At 42.0% G+C, this 13,266-nt stretch overlaps 1 protein-coding gene across 5 annotated transcripts in view; it reads right to left on the bottom strand.

The window, feature by feature from the left end:
- Positions 1 to 13,266, bottom strand: part of ANTXR1 (ANTXR cell adhesion molecule 1) — a 245,074-nt gene that overhangs the window by 212,006 nt on the left and 19,802 nt on the right. For all 5 annotated transcript variants that reach the window (XM_032176723.2, XM_058428667.1, XM_058428666.1 and 2 more), the window contains exons 2-3: positions 6,008 to 6,079; positions 1,328 to 1,399 (exon numbers count right to left, since the gene is read on the bottom strand). In XM_032176723.2, the coding sequence (XP_032032614.1) occupies positions 1,328 to 1,399; positions 6,008 to 6,079 (144 nt within the window). The remainder of the gene's footprint in view (positions 1 to 1,327; positions 1,400 to 6,007; positions 6,080 to 13,266) is intronic.

A 13,266-nucleotide genomic window follows, 5' to 3' on the forward strand; every position in this document is an offset into this window, starting at 1 on the left:
TCTCTGCATAAGGGATGACATCATCTAAAGACTGAGCAAGATGAGGAGTCTTGAGATGGCTAGAGACACCTCCTCAGAGCTTCTTAAAATCCTTGGCCCGTATTGAAGGCAAGTCACACAAGTGTCTTGGATTTTATGATTCTCTGTTGAACAGAAGGCAGCAAGGCAAACTGGAAAGAATGTGGAGCCTGGGTCTGGTCTGGGTTCTGTTTGCTATTCTTGGGAAGGTGATATGGCCTCAGTTTCTCCTTCTGTTAATAAGGGATCAGGAACTCCCGTTTTTTTGAATGGGGTTTTTGTGCATCTCAAATGAAATGCATGCCTATAGTAGATCAGGTTGAAGGAGTAACAGGATTTGAAAACACCTACATGGTACAGAGCACTCTTTCTGTTACAGATCCTAACAAAGTTATGGGAAAAAAACAGGGACTAACTCAAGTTTGCTGACTTCAGCCAGAAAATTTTACTCTGTCTTGTTAGTCCTATATTCATTTCTATAAGAACGTTAGAGAATAAAGTCTTCCTGCCCTCCCTGTACTGGCCCTTCCTCCTTTTCTTTTTCCAGCACGTCCATATATGAGTCTCCCAATAATCCCACATGTGTTCCCCATGGTGCTTCTCTCATGTGGACCATCTCACTATTTAAAAAGTGTACAATTTCATAAATGGGGGAAGACTATCCTTTCCACTCTCTAGTATACCATCCTAACTACGAATAAATGACATGACTCTGTTATTGCTAGTTTTCATCTGCAAGCAAAATGTGGCAAAACCTAAAATACTTTTGTTAAGCTAGGTCTACCTAGTTTAACTACTTCTTTGTGTCAACAACATTCTTTTACACTATTTAAATTTCCTTTTATTTCGTGGTACCATAAGCCCTCCCTTTCTACTCCCTTCCTGGGTAATTATGAATAGTAAATATTTCAAGCTCTTACCTGTCTCATAGTGCACTTGTATCTCTGAAACCTTAATCCAAAATAAGTCTAATTTAAATAAAAGAAAATATAGTCCCCCAATAATATGGCTTGCCAACATTTCGCTCCAAGTTAGCAGATGGAGTCAACAATCAAATGTGAGATTTATCTTAATGTAATTTCATCATTTATAACATTTCACCAATATCAGGAAATTCTTTCAAAAGTAACTGAAGAGTAAACTAGCAGCAGGATCCATGTGCCCATATGTAAGGTTAAAAACTTAGGGTAAAAGAAGGAACCATTAGATTAAAGTGATTAACAGGTCAAGGCTGGCACCAGAGCACAAATCTCAGGGCTACTCAGGAAGTGATGGACTTTTTAACAACAGAGATAAGAAGTATCCTTACCTGTCTTCTGTCAGTTTCATTAATGTTGTTCCTCGGGTGGAGAAGACAATAAAGGACATTCTCAACTGTGGGCTGGAAAGGAAAAGAAGCTCTATTAGGACAGACAATAAGACTGTGCATGCCATTCCTTTCAGGCTCCCTCCCTGTCCTTCCCTTTCTATCATGGCTGCCAGAGCTGAAGACCCATAACCCACAGGGGGCCTCCAAGGCTGGTGCTGCGGGTGTTGATTAGCCAGCAGTGGACTTGAAGTGTGGGTCAAAGAGAAGACACTCTGGGTCTTCCTGAGGCTGCTTCTGACCTGATACCATTGCTCAGTGAGTGTGGATTACGAGTAAGAATGATAAACTTCATTGTTGCCCTGTGTTCTGTTTGAAGTATGTCCCAACAAGGGGACCAATCTGTATGGTGTCTATAAAAGGGGATCCCGATAGGCAAAATTTGATCATGTTTCCATGGTAACCTGGTGTATTCTCTAATGATGAGTTGCAGCTTGATGCCATCAGCTATTAACATTATATAACAAACTCCCTTTGATCTGAAAGTGAGATCACCATCAACTTTTAATTTCTCCTTGGCTTCCCAAGGAGATTATCCTATAAGGAGAGAATGTGCTGACTGGTCATAAGAATATCTATTCCATTTGGTAGTTACTCTTCTCATTATTAATGAATAAATTGGCATGGTTTTTATATGGCAGTGCTCACGAGCATTCTCAATGTAAGAGTCACACTCTGGAGACAGAAGCACCCTCACCTGAGGAAGAACTTGTTTCTCAGTCTGCAAGATGGACCATCAGACTGCAGTGGATTCAGCAATGCAATGCCGTTCTGTGTGTCCAACTTGTTCTTCCATGATAGCATCAATCTATTTCTTCACAATGCAATAACCTCCCACACCTGATCGGGCTCTGAACCTTGTAGTTCCAGTTCCCCAAGAGTTTCTCAAACCTGCCTCACCTCCCATATCTTAGCTTAGGATCCTGGCCTCAATCGTCTGACCACTACAATTTCCTAGCTGGTGTCTTGCCTAGGAAGGTTCTTTGCTCCAATTCACTCTTCACACTGCTCCCAGAATTATTTTCCTAAAACAAAAATTAGAACCTGTCACTTATCTGCTATAAAATTTCCAATGACTCCTACTGTCTCCAGGATAAAGTCTGCATTTATTACCATGTGCCTGATGCATCTTTGGAAGCCCTTGGCATGGTGTTTAATATTTGATAGGCGCTCAGGCAATACCTGGTGAATTGAACATTGGTCCCTAAAACAGATCTCAGTTTTCTGTCCATGACCCCGTGCTGCCTGAGACTACTTCCCCAGCACTGGGGCAGCAGGACACCATGTCCTAAATTATAATAACAATCATAATGATTATAATAATATAATAATGGCCAACCTTACTGAGTTCTTACCATGTGTGAGATCATAGTGATTTGCACGTATGATCTCATTATACTTGAACAACTTTATGAGATTGGTACCTATAGTAGCAATCCTGATAGTTCATATCAAACTAATAGTTCCGATTTTCCACAAAAGGAAATTGAGGCCCTGAAAGATGAAACAATTTCCTCAAGGTTACACAGTGGGGGAGTGGCAGACCTGGGGCTTGAAGTCAAGTGTTTTAATTCTAGAACTTGGGCTCCTAACTGCCACGTTATATACTGCTTCCCTTCTGTGAAGTTCAGCTCTGGAAATAATAAATTTGAAATGTGGAAAATAAAGGTCTCCAAGAGGCAACTGGCATATAAGTCTAGGCTAGAGGCATAATTTGGAAGTCCTCAGCGTACTGATGTGGGCAAAGTTGTTCAGAGAGAGTGTCAGAAGGGAGGAGGGAAGTGAGCCAAATACAAAACCAACACTAGTGTGGGAAGGGCTGGCTGAGGCCAGTGAGATGGAAGCAGAATGAGAGCCAGTGGAGGAAAGAGTTTCAAGGAAGGATAAGTCTGGATCCAATGAAATCCCTGCATCTAGTGGACTAAGGGCTGTAGAGTGCTCCTGGATTTTTCCTCTGGGTCATCCCTGGGTGAGACCTTGGTGAGCAAGCAGGTGAAGGGTGGGGAGGAGGGCCAGATAGCAGTGGGTTAAGGAATGAATGAGAAGTAAGGTTATGGAGATGGCCAGTCTTTAAAGACAAATGAGTGAGAAACTAGTAGAGAACTAGGGTCCCATCTATAGGAAGACAAGATCAAGAGATTCACTATCATTGCTTTTTTTGGGACAAGGGGCAGGAGAGATTAGTTTATGTTTGTAGACTGTGGGGAAGGAGCCTGGGGAAAGGTAGAGAAAAATACAAGACAGAAACAAAGACCTGGAGGAAACTGGAGACAATGGGATAAAGTCAGACTAAAATGGAGAGGTTGGCCTTACATGGGAGGGATACTTGGATCTCAGAGACTAGTGGGAAGGACATATATGCATCTTTTAGGAGTACATTGGAACTTGAACTGGTGTCCTCTACTCTCTGAATTCTTGGTGAAGTAGGAGGTGAGGTTCTTTTCTGACAGCGATGGGTGTGAGGTGTAGGTTGAAGGCTTGAGGAAAACAGCAAAGCATAAGAATCATTATTAGAAAAATGACAGAGGGTCAGAATAAAGATAAATAAAAGGACTCAAAATGTCAAAAATCCCACTGAGATTAGAAATGATGTACTTGTACTGGCATCAGCCACTGTTATTGAATGAATTTCCCCCCGCAGTCCCAGCTGCCTTAGACTTTTTATTAAAATGAATAAATAAATGAAAATTGCCTTCATTCACTTATTTAAAAATACTGACTGAGCATGTACTATGTGTCTGGCACTGTTATGGGCACTTGGGCTATGACTGTCAACAGACGACAGCCCAGCCTCTGCCTGGTGGAGTTTGGGTGATGGTAAGATCTTGGCTCCACACTTTGAGGGGCTCCATGGCCAAGTAGGGTTAGCGGAGACAACCAGAGAAGGGTGCCTTGTCTGGATTAAGCCATGTCAACCTCCCCGGTCCTCGGTTTCTTCATCTATAAAGCAAGGGAACTGGATTAAGGGTTCTCTTAATCCCCTCCCTTGCCCCTGCCCACAATTTTCTAAGATTCTAAGATAGGGAAGAATCTGGGATTGCTGAGGGAACTGAGAAAGATGTTGTGTGCCCACTCTAAGCCAGGTGCTGGACTGGTGGGCTTGCACATGTTTTCTCTTATAAGCCTCATATATAAACTAGGGTTCAGCCAAGGTTGGTGAACTGCTACAGTTGCACAATGGAACTTAGATTCAAACTTACATCTGCCTGACTTCAAAGCCTGTTCCACTAGACTCCTCCACTTCAGAGGGAACAGAAGCCCAGAAGAGCAAATTAGAGACAGAGCAGATACTGTGAAGGGTGTGGAGGCAGACTTGTTTTATATCACTCCAAAGGACCAATGGCTGTGAGTGAAGAAAGGACATCTTGGCTTAATGACAAAAAGACTTATGAAAACTGGAATTGTCCAACTATTGGACTTTTGCCTCAAAGGCAGTGAGTTTTCACCAGAGCTATTCAAGTAGAGAGTTACACAAGCCTACTAGGATAGGCTGGTAAGTCTGGTTCCTTTTAATTCCTAGTTTCTATGATCCTTTCAAACATTTTCTAACACCACCCATGTATTTGTTTCTCCCCTTTTCTTGTACTTTTTCTCCCTTCTGTCCTCTCAGCATCTGTTTTTCCTAATCATCTGGGTTTAGATGCTTCCTGCTGTAGCTTCCAATTTTTGGCATAACAGACAAGCCACCTCCTAACCCTCTCTCTCCAATTAGGCAGGTAGGTATGTGTTGAGGTCAATAACCGAATTTGAGGGGAACATGTCTGTCACTACCCAGGGCTTAGAGGATAACCTGTATTCTGAGACAGAGAACCTTACTCAAAGACGAACTTTATGGTCACTCCTATCAACTGGAAGACTCTATGGAGGCCATCAGCATGAAGTGGAGCTGTGTTAGAATTTATGATGATCAGACCAATTTTACCAAAGACTTTGACAACTTGCTTCAAGCACTCTATGAAAGCTATTACTGTTGTGTTATCCCTTGGAGGCTGCACATAGCGGGGTGAAATGATCTCATTTCCTTACTACTAAGTCCAAGACTCCCATGATATTTGCAGTGACTGTGTTCAAAACTGCATTGCCTTGCCTGGGAAAGTGGTGTTGAAAATGCTCAGAGGATTCTACCTGATAGTACACACAGCTAGAGAGTTCCAATTCTCACATTTTGCTCAGGACTAAGGAGGGTTCCCCTTAGGATGTGAGACTTTCAGTGCTAAGACTGGGAAAGATCTGGGCAAACTGGGATGAATTGTTCATCCTACACACTGTACACCCTATACATGAGTCCAGCTAAAATGTGCCATTTGCTGCTGCATGATGCAGTGTGCAAGAAAAATGTTAAAGGTAATAAGAATAGGCTATTCAACAGAGAAGGGAGAATGCTAAATACTTTTGGTCTCATAACCAGATTTGGCTCCTCCCAAAAACATAAAGCCAAATGTTACTCTAAAATGTGGCAAAGATGAAAACAAAGCAAACAGTCTCTTGTCCAAGATCTGAGAGCCTACCTTAGTCAAAAAACATCTCCAAAGTATGTAGTAGTAATTAATAGAATAGCAAACATGGACTAGTTTGACTCATGACAGCGAACTACAAGTGAACAAAATGCATAGTGTTTCTCACCTGATGAATTTATGAGCCAACTGTTCCACAAAGTAATAGATTTCATTCCAGTGGTGCAGCACACTTCCTGATCTAGGAAAACAAAAGCAGGTGTTGCGTGACTCAGGTGTTTATTTGTCTTTACCTTGTATTATTTATCTTCATATTCTGTTATATTACATTTGACCTCTCCAATAACTGGACGCATTACTTGAAACTTCTGTAACTTTGGAAATTATTTGAAAGGCTGTTTCAACTTTCTGTTAGGGTTCTTTAAGATGTTGTAAAAGAACTCCCCCAACCTCGCACTGCCCCCACCCCAAATCCACACACCCAAACCCTGAAAAACAACAACAGCAACAACAAACGCTGGGCCCAAAGAGATTCACAAGTGGGTTTTGCATCTTCGAGAAACAGCTATTTTTGTGCTATTAAATTAATTCTCTGATTAGGGAAGAAAAACTATTCTAATCCATTTAAATGAAATTAGCCCACATGATAAACACATTCCCTCCCCAAAGAGTCCAACTTCATTTGTAAATATAGATGTAAAATCTCTAAATCATATTAATGAAATGAATACAGCAGGAATCCAAAAGAATAATAATTAATTAATTGGTGGAGTTTATTTCAGGAAGGTAGTGATAGTTGAACATATAAGGAAATCTAATTTAGTCGTATTAATAAACAAAAGAAGAAAAATGACACAGCTTTTTGTTATACGAAAAAGGAATCCTCTTAGTGACAAAAGAAGGAAACTGTTTCCCTAGGACATACGGAATCATAGGATTTTAGATTTGGAAAGGGGCTTCTTTACTTCCCAAGTTTGACTTCTGTTTCACTGGTACCATTTCCTACTGCTTCAGTCAGCTTATATTTTCCATAGTGCTCATATTCAGTTTGTTGCAATGGCTCCAATTAGTTTTTTCTACTTGAACCCACTCTTTTTAGTAGCTGTAATGCCTCCTCCCTTTCACTTAAGGATCAATTTCAGGCGAGCTCTGCATTTCTGCTTGCCATTCTAATAAAAGTTGAGGTTAGTTTGCTCTTTCTACTCTGACATTTTGTACTGCAAACATTTTCCACTGATTTCTGATGATTTTTATTTATTATGCACTCATTTACAATTTTAACATCCAGAGAGCTATTTGTTGCTGTTTTTCCTTTGTTTCAAACTACTTTATACAGATTTAAGAGGACTTTTTGCCTTCCTTTTAATGGAATGATATTCACAAGAATTCTCATTCTGATTGGGTGTATTCCATTTCCAGGAGGACAATTTATTTTTTTTGGTCCCATATCCAGAAGTGATACATCTGTCTGACCTGAACAAAAGTGGTACAATATGCTCTGGTCATACCATTAGATACTCTGTGTCATAAGGATGCCTCACTTTCCTCAAATTAATCTAGAACTTCAGTTCTAGAGAATGTACATAGGCATCTTTTACAGTGATAGTCATTGTTCCACTGTTAGAGAAAAAAGTTATAAATCCACCAGTACACAATTTCTATGAATATATTCACACACACATTCGTATTTCTTTAAAAAAATGGGAAATAAGTTAACATTTGCTCATTTTATGTGGAGAACTCATGGGTGTTCATTACATTATCCTTTGTTCTTTCTTGAAGAACACAGATTGTTCTAGAATCTTATAATAGGCACTGTAAAAAGGGTCAAAAGCAATGATTCAATCCTGGTTGCTTCTCCTCATACAAGAGATATTCATTATAATTATGTTTTTGTGTGCTCATCTTGAACCCCACTTTGGCTAATTTGAAATGATATTTGGCATAACCAGAGGCATGAAGATTATACTGGGGATTTAATATTTCTTATTAACTATTAAAAATAACATCACCCAGCACTATTCTAGCTGCCTAAGGTGCAGAGATGGCTAAGAAATGGTGCTTTCCCCGCAAGAACTCAGAGTTGAGTGAGGAAGACAGAAGAATTAATATGTAACCTGTCATGAAAAGTGCTGCAGTTGAGGACTGTACATTTGGAAAAAAGAAAAGTGAATGGCTGTCTGTGCTGGTGCAGGCTGTGAAGGGGGTGGTTTTTAATCCCATTCTTGAAGGACAGGTGGAAATTTGTGAGGAAGACAAGGGGAGAAAGATCATCCTTGGCGTAAAACACGGAAGTTGGGGAAGAGCAAGTGGTTTCGCGGTGCAGCACCATGCAGCCTGTAGAGGGGAGGTGAGGAGCTGGGCAGATGGGGAAGGGATCTGGAAGGAGCGTGCCAGGGTCCTCTCCTGTCAAAAGCACCCCTTTGTCTATTCTGCTCACTCAGCCTTTATACATACTCCATCTGCTTGGGATACTCATTGTCCGCAGTGGCAAGCAACTCTTCATTCAAGACTCAGGTCAGTGGATGTGGTGGCTCATGCCTGTAATCCCAGCACTTTGGGAGGCTAAGGCAGGTGGATCACCTGAGGTCAGGAGTTCGAGACCAGCCTGGCCAACATGGCGAAACACCATCTCCACTAAAAATACAAAAATTAGCCGGGCATGGTAGCGCGTGCCTGTAATCCCAGCTACTCGGGAGGCTGAGGCAGGACAATCACTTGAACCCAGGAGGCTGAGGTTGCAGTGAGCTGAGATTGCGCCATTGCACTCCAGCCTGGGTAACAAGAGGGAAACTCCATCTTAAAAAACAAACAAACAAACAAACTCAGGTTGGTCTCTCCGTCTTGCTTTTAACCAACACAGACAGGACTCACTATCCCTGCCTTATGCTCTCAGGGCCACCGTGTCCACCTCTCTGTCAGCATCCCCTGATACTGGGTGGCAATTGGCCTTAAAGAAATTTCCCTCCCGAACATTACCTGTTTATTGAATGAAAGAAGGAAGAGCATGAAGAGGAGAAGCCTCTATTGCTGATGGAAGCTTCCTGATCTTTTGCCAACTGAACCTCACCTATTCTGCCTTGGCTTGGATAAACAGCCTGGGTTTTGGTCTCAGATGGCTCTCGCCAATTCCCGTGACTTATGTGAAGTAAGAAGCCTTCCCAGATGGGTCACTGATTCTAGGGCATAGCTCCTTGGTGACCGGGCCCACATGATCATCAGTAGATCTCTGAACTGAATGGCAGCTGGAGTCTCCCACGAGCTCACCAGAACTGCATATCGTAGCCCTGGGCTTTAAGCTTTAGAAATCTTCTTTCATAAAGACATGGCCATCCTCCTGGACAGGGTTCACTTGTATACTTCAGGTCACATAGACTGGTCCAGGGTGCCATCCTTCAGCCATGGGGTGGATGCTCTGGCCCTGGGGGTCCTGGATGGTGATCTGGCAGAGATGGCCCAATGCTGTCTAGGTGCCTCAGAAGATATGCCACATGACTGGCTATAAGCCATTGCCAATCCAGAATTCTACAACCCGTTTCCACTAGAATCAAGAGATTTCCTTGAAGACTGGCCATTAGTGGCCACTTCTGAAATGCAATGCTGTGTTTTGGTCCATACAACCAGAAAAATTAATCTTTGAAATTCTGGTTACTGAGGGGGTAGGGTGAGATATCTAATGATTAGAGAGGAATCTCCAAACCTCTTTTATTCCATGTCCAATTTCCTCATCGATAGAGAATTTCTGCTGGAGGAATTTATACTGGGAAGATGGTTAATGGGTACAAAGAAAATTAGAAAGAATGAATAAGACCTAGTATTTGATAGCACAAGAGGGTGGCTATAGTCAATAATAATAAATAATAATTTAACTGTACATTTAAGCATAACGTAAAAAGTATAATTGGATTGTTTGTTACACAAAGGATAAATGCTTGAGGGGATGAATACCCAATTTTACATGATGTGCTTGTTTCACATTGCATGCCTGTATCAAAACATTTCATGTACCCTATAAATATATACATCCACTATGTACCCACAGAAATAAAAAAAATCAGGAAATTATACTAGGAAGAGAAGCAATGTGTTGGTGAAATAGGAACTTGAACTAGAATTGGGAAACTATTATTGACTCCCTGTTTAAGGAGCAAGAGTTTGAAGTAAATCCTTTTTGTGTTACTATTTCCTCATTCTCAAGGAGTGGCCCTATTTCATAGCCACAAATTAATTTGCATTCCTTTACTTATTAAAAAGGGTCACCCAATGATAATTCACACTTTCAACTTTCTTAAAACATGTCATTTTCACTATACTTCTATCTGATGTAAAGTTTATACAGTTTTGCTGTTCACCTGATTTGTTGATGCCAGATATAGGGAAAGATCCAAAATATATCCTTGGCTGTTGAGAAAAGTCTACATCCATCAAAACTCTTGCTAATGGGCAAAAGCTGAATTTTCTGAAGAAGAAAATAAAATGAGAGCTTTAAGGTAAAACTGGAGGCAAGGAGGCATTGACAGGCTTGCTCCTCTGCTAACAGCTGCCCTGTCGCTGCTGGGGTTTGTCACTTCATATATGTAAGTGATAATTCTTTATACAATTATTTAAGCCTTGACCAAAATATACACCCTTTGAGCCACACTGGAGATGTACATAGCCTGCCTCCTCAATCATCAAAGGTAAAAACACAACCTTCTAAGATTCTAGGAACCAAACTGGGTTTGTCTTCTCTGGCTTACCCTGGGATTCCAAGGGGCCTCAGCTACTAAAGGAAAAAGAGAGTAAAGGGTTACCTCGATCTGCACCTTGGACTCCTTCTACTCTTTATTTCTGAAACTTCTTAACCCACACATGCAGGCATTGTCCTATCCCAAGATCAAACCACCTCTTGGAGAAAGAGCCCTATGTCCGCTGCTTATGGTTTCAGCATGGCAGCAAGCTTGTTGGGGGTACTGCTTATATTTCTTTAACCCAAAGCCCCAGTGGCAGGAGGCTTACCTGCCTGGTGCCACAGTCCTCTCCCCTGCCTCACTACCACCCACCGATCCCAGCTGACTTCCTATCCATGACCACTGGGACCTCAACCAGACCCCCACCCCGCCCCCCGCCACCTTCTTCCATAGGGATGAATTTGCTGGGTCTATGACTCAGTTTAGACTTTCTGTTGAAACACGTATGTCTCACCTGCGCTCGGCCTTGTACCTGATCTTCTGGGAAACTGCCCTAGTGGCTATTGCCAGAATAATTGACTCAGGGTTGTTCAGACCCTGGCCTTCCTCTCAATCCTGAAGACCTAAGAGGACTCCTGGTCACAAACAGGTGTTGGCTGGGGGAAATGGCAGAAAGTAGATCCAATTCCAGTTTCTTTCCACCCTACAATGTATAGAACATGCCATTTTATCATGTCAGTCTCTTTATGAGTCAATGACCTTAAACTCTGGCTATGGAGTCCTGATACCATCTGCAGATAGTATGGCCCACCCAGTCATTATCACCAAAGCTGCAGTTGGAAATTAAAACCTTCTAAGCCCAAATATAAATAGTACTGGAAAATGTTCCATTTGACTCTGTTGTAGATTTTTTTTTTCCAGAATTGCCTTTAACACATAACTGCTGGGCAAACTGTAGTCACAGAGAGTTGCAGTACCACATTCTAGAAATCAGTGGATGTAAAAGGTCCCTAATTTCAACTCCATTAAATCCTAACTCAAATGTAGTTCTAGCCCCTGAAGGCTATTATAGGTCAGCTTGGTCTCAGGATGGCACAGAGGGTCCAGGCCCTTCTTGGGATTTTATGCCTGTGTTTCACTGCACAAATCTTAGGAGAATTTGGAATTCAAGTAGCCTCCCAGGAATTCTGCTTGAGGACAGTCTTACAGAGTTCTGTGCATGAAGATTCTTTCAATACACTTGGGTCCACTCAAAACCAGAGTCAATGCCCTCCCACACGATCATCTGACTTGGCCTTGGAGAAGGGCTCACTAGACCATGGGGAGGGAAAGCCACCAGCCTTCACTACTATTCCCAGAAGGTTGTTGCTGAAAGCAGTTCCAGAGTGTCTTACTTATTTTTGTTTTTCTATGCTCTCTCTTGTGTTTGAACATGGTAAGAAGTCAAGAAATTTTTGTGACATTGCACTCACTGTGTGTTCCCAGTGCAGGATTCTGCATGGAACCTGACACTGCCCTCAGATTATTATTTTTAGTAGAGATGGGGTTTCGCCATGTTGGCCAGGCTGGTCTCGAACTCCTGACCTCAGGTGATCCACCTGCCTTAGCCTCCAAGTGCTGGGATTACAGGAAGGCATTGCCCTCAGATTATTGTTCAGTTACTTCCAAGGGTCTAATATGCAAAGAGTAGAAGCAAAATAAGAACTCCAAATCTCATTCTGACTTGTTTTCTGAAGTGCATTCTTTTCTGTTTATGTGAGTTTCCAAACCTCCCTGTGGTTAAGCTCCTTAGAAAACACAGGCTCTTTCCATTAGCCACACATACAACCAGAGTCAGAAAGAATCAAGTTGGCCAAATTGAATTTAAATTATCCTCCCTTCTTTTGCACACAGATTAGAACAGAATAAAAGGGAAAAAGAAAGTTTGCAGTTGGAACCATCACCAAGGAGTCTTTTAATCCTGGAAGAGCAGAGCAGCTCTAAGGATGGAAATTATAAAACTGCCAATTTCTACTTGTCCTTAGCCCCACCCAGTTGAAGTCACTGATGTCCTCAGCGACCAACTTGGGTCCCAGTCCTGGAAGGATACAGATATGTTCAGCAGCTTCAGGTGCATGTAAGTGGGACTCAACACTTAGTTCTGCTGTCAAAGACCCTGCATTCATTTGCTGTTGTGCTCCCTCCCCAGCTTCTTCCAAGGAAAAGAGTGCACTTTAGAAAACAAGTCAGAATGAGATTTGGAATTCTTATTTTGCTTCTACTCTTTGCATATTAGGCCCTTGGAAGTAACTGAACAATAATCTGAGGGCAATGCCTTCCTCTGCTTCCTCCTAGCCTTGCCCTATCCTCTGACTGCCTGGAGCCTTAAACCTGGCCCAGGCCTTCAGGCTTTGTCCTCCTATTACTTTTTCGAGTCACAGCCATGCCTCCCTCTTGCTCAGAAAGCTTGACCTTGACTTTTGCCTCCACTCCAACTTCTTTAGACACCAATACAGACCCAAACCTAGTCACCGAGCACTGTACTTTGAGTTGGGGCCACCCACCCTGTTCCTGTCTGTGTCATGGAGATCCCAGCACAGGGTGCCCAGCCCCACTCGACTGACTTGTGATGAAATGTCCTGTTAGTATATCTAACTGATGCCTATGGAAACAATGATTTTTAAGCCGCAGAATGGAATTTATTAGTGATTTGGGAAAGCAATTTCATGGGACATTGCTAACATTAAAAAAATAGAATAGAATAGAAATACCAGAATAT

The sequence above is a fragment of the Hylobates moloch genome, unplaced genomic scaffold, assembly GCF_009828535.3.
Source record: "Hylobates moloch isolate HMO894 unplaced genomic scaffold, HMol_V3 SCAFFOLD_15, whole genome shotgun sequence".
NCBI lineage: Eukaryota > Metazoa > Chordata > Mammalia > Primates > Hylobatidae > Hylobates > Hylobates moloch.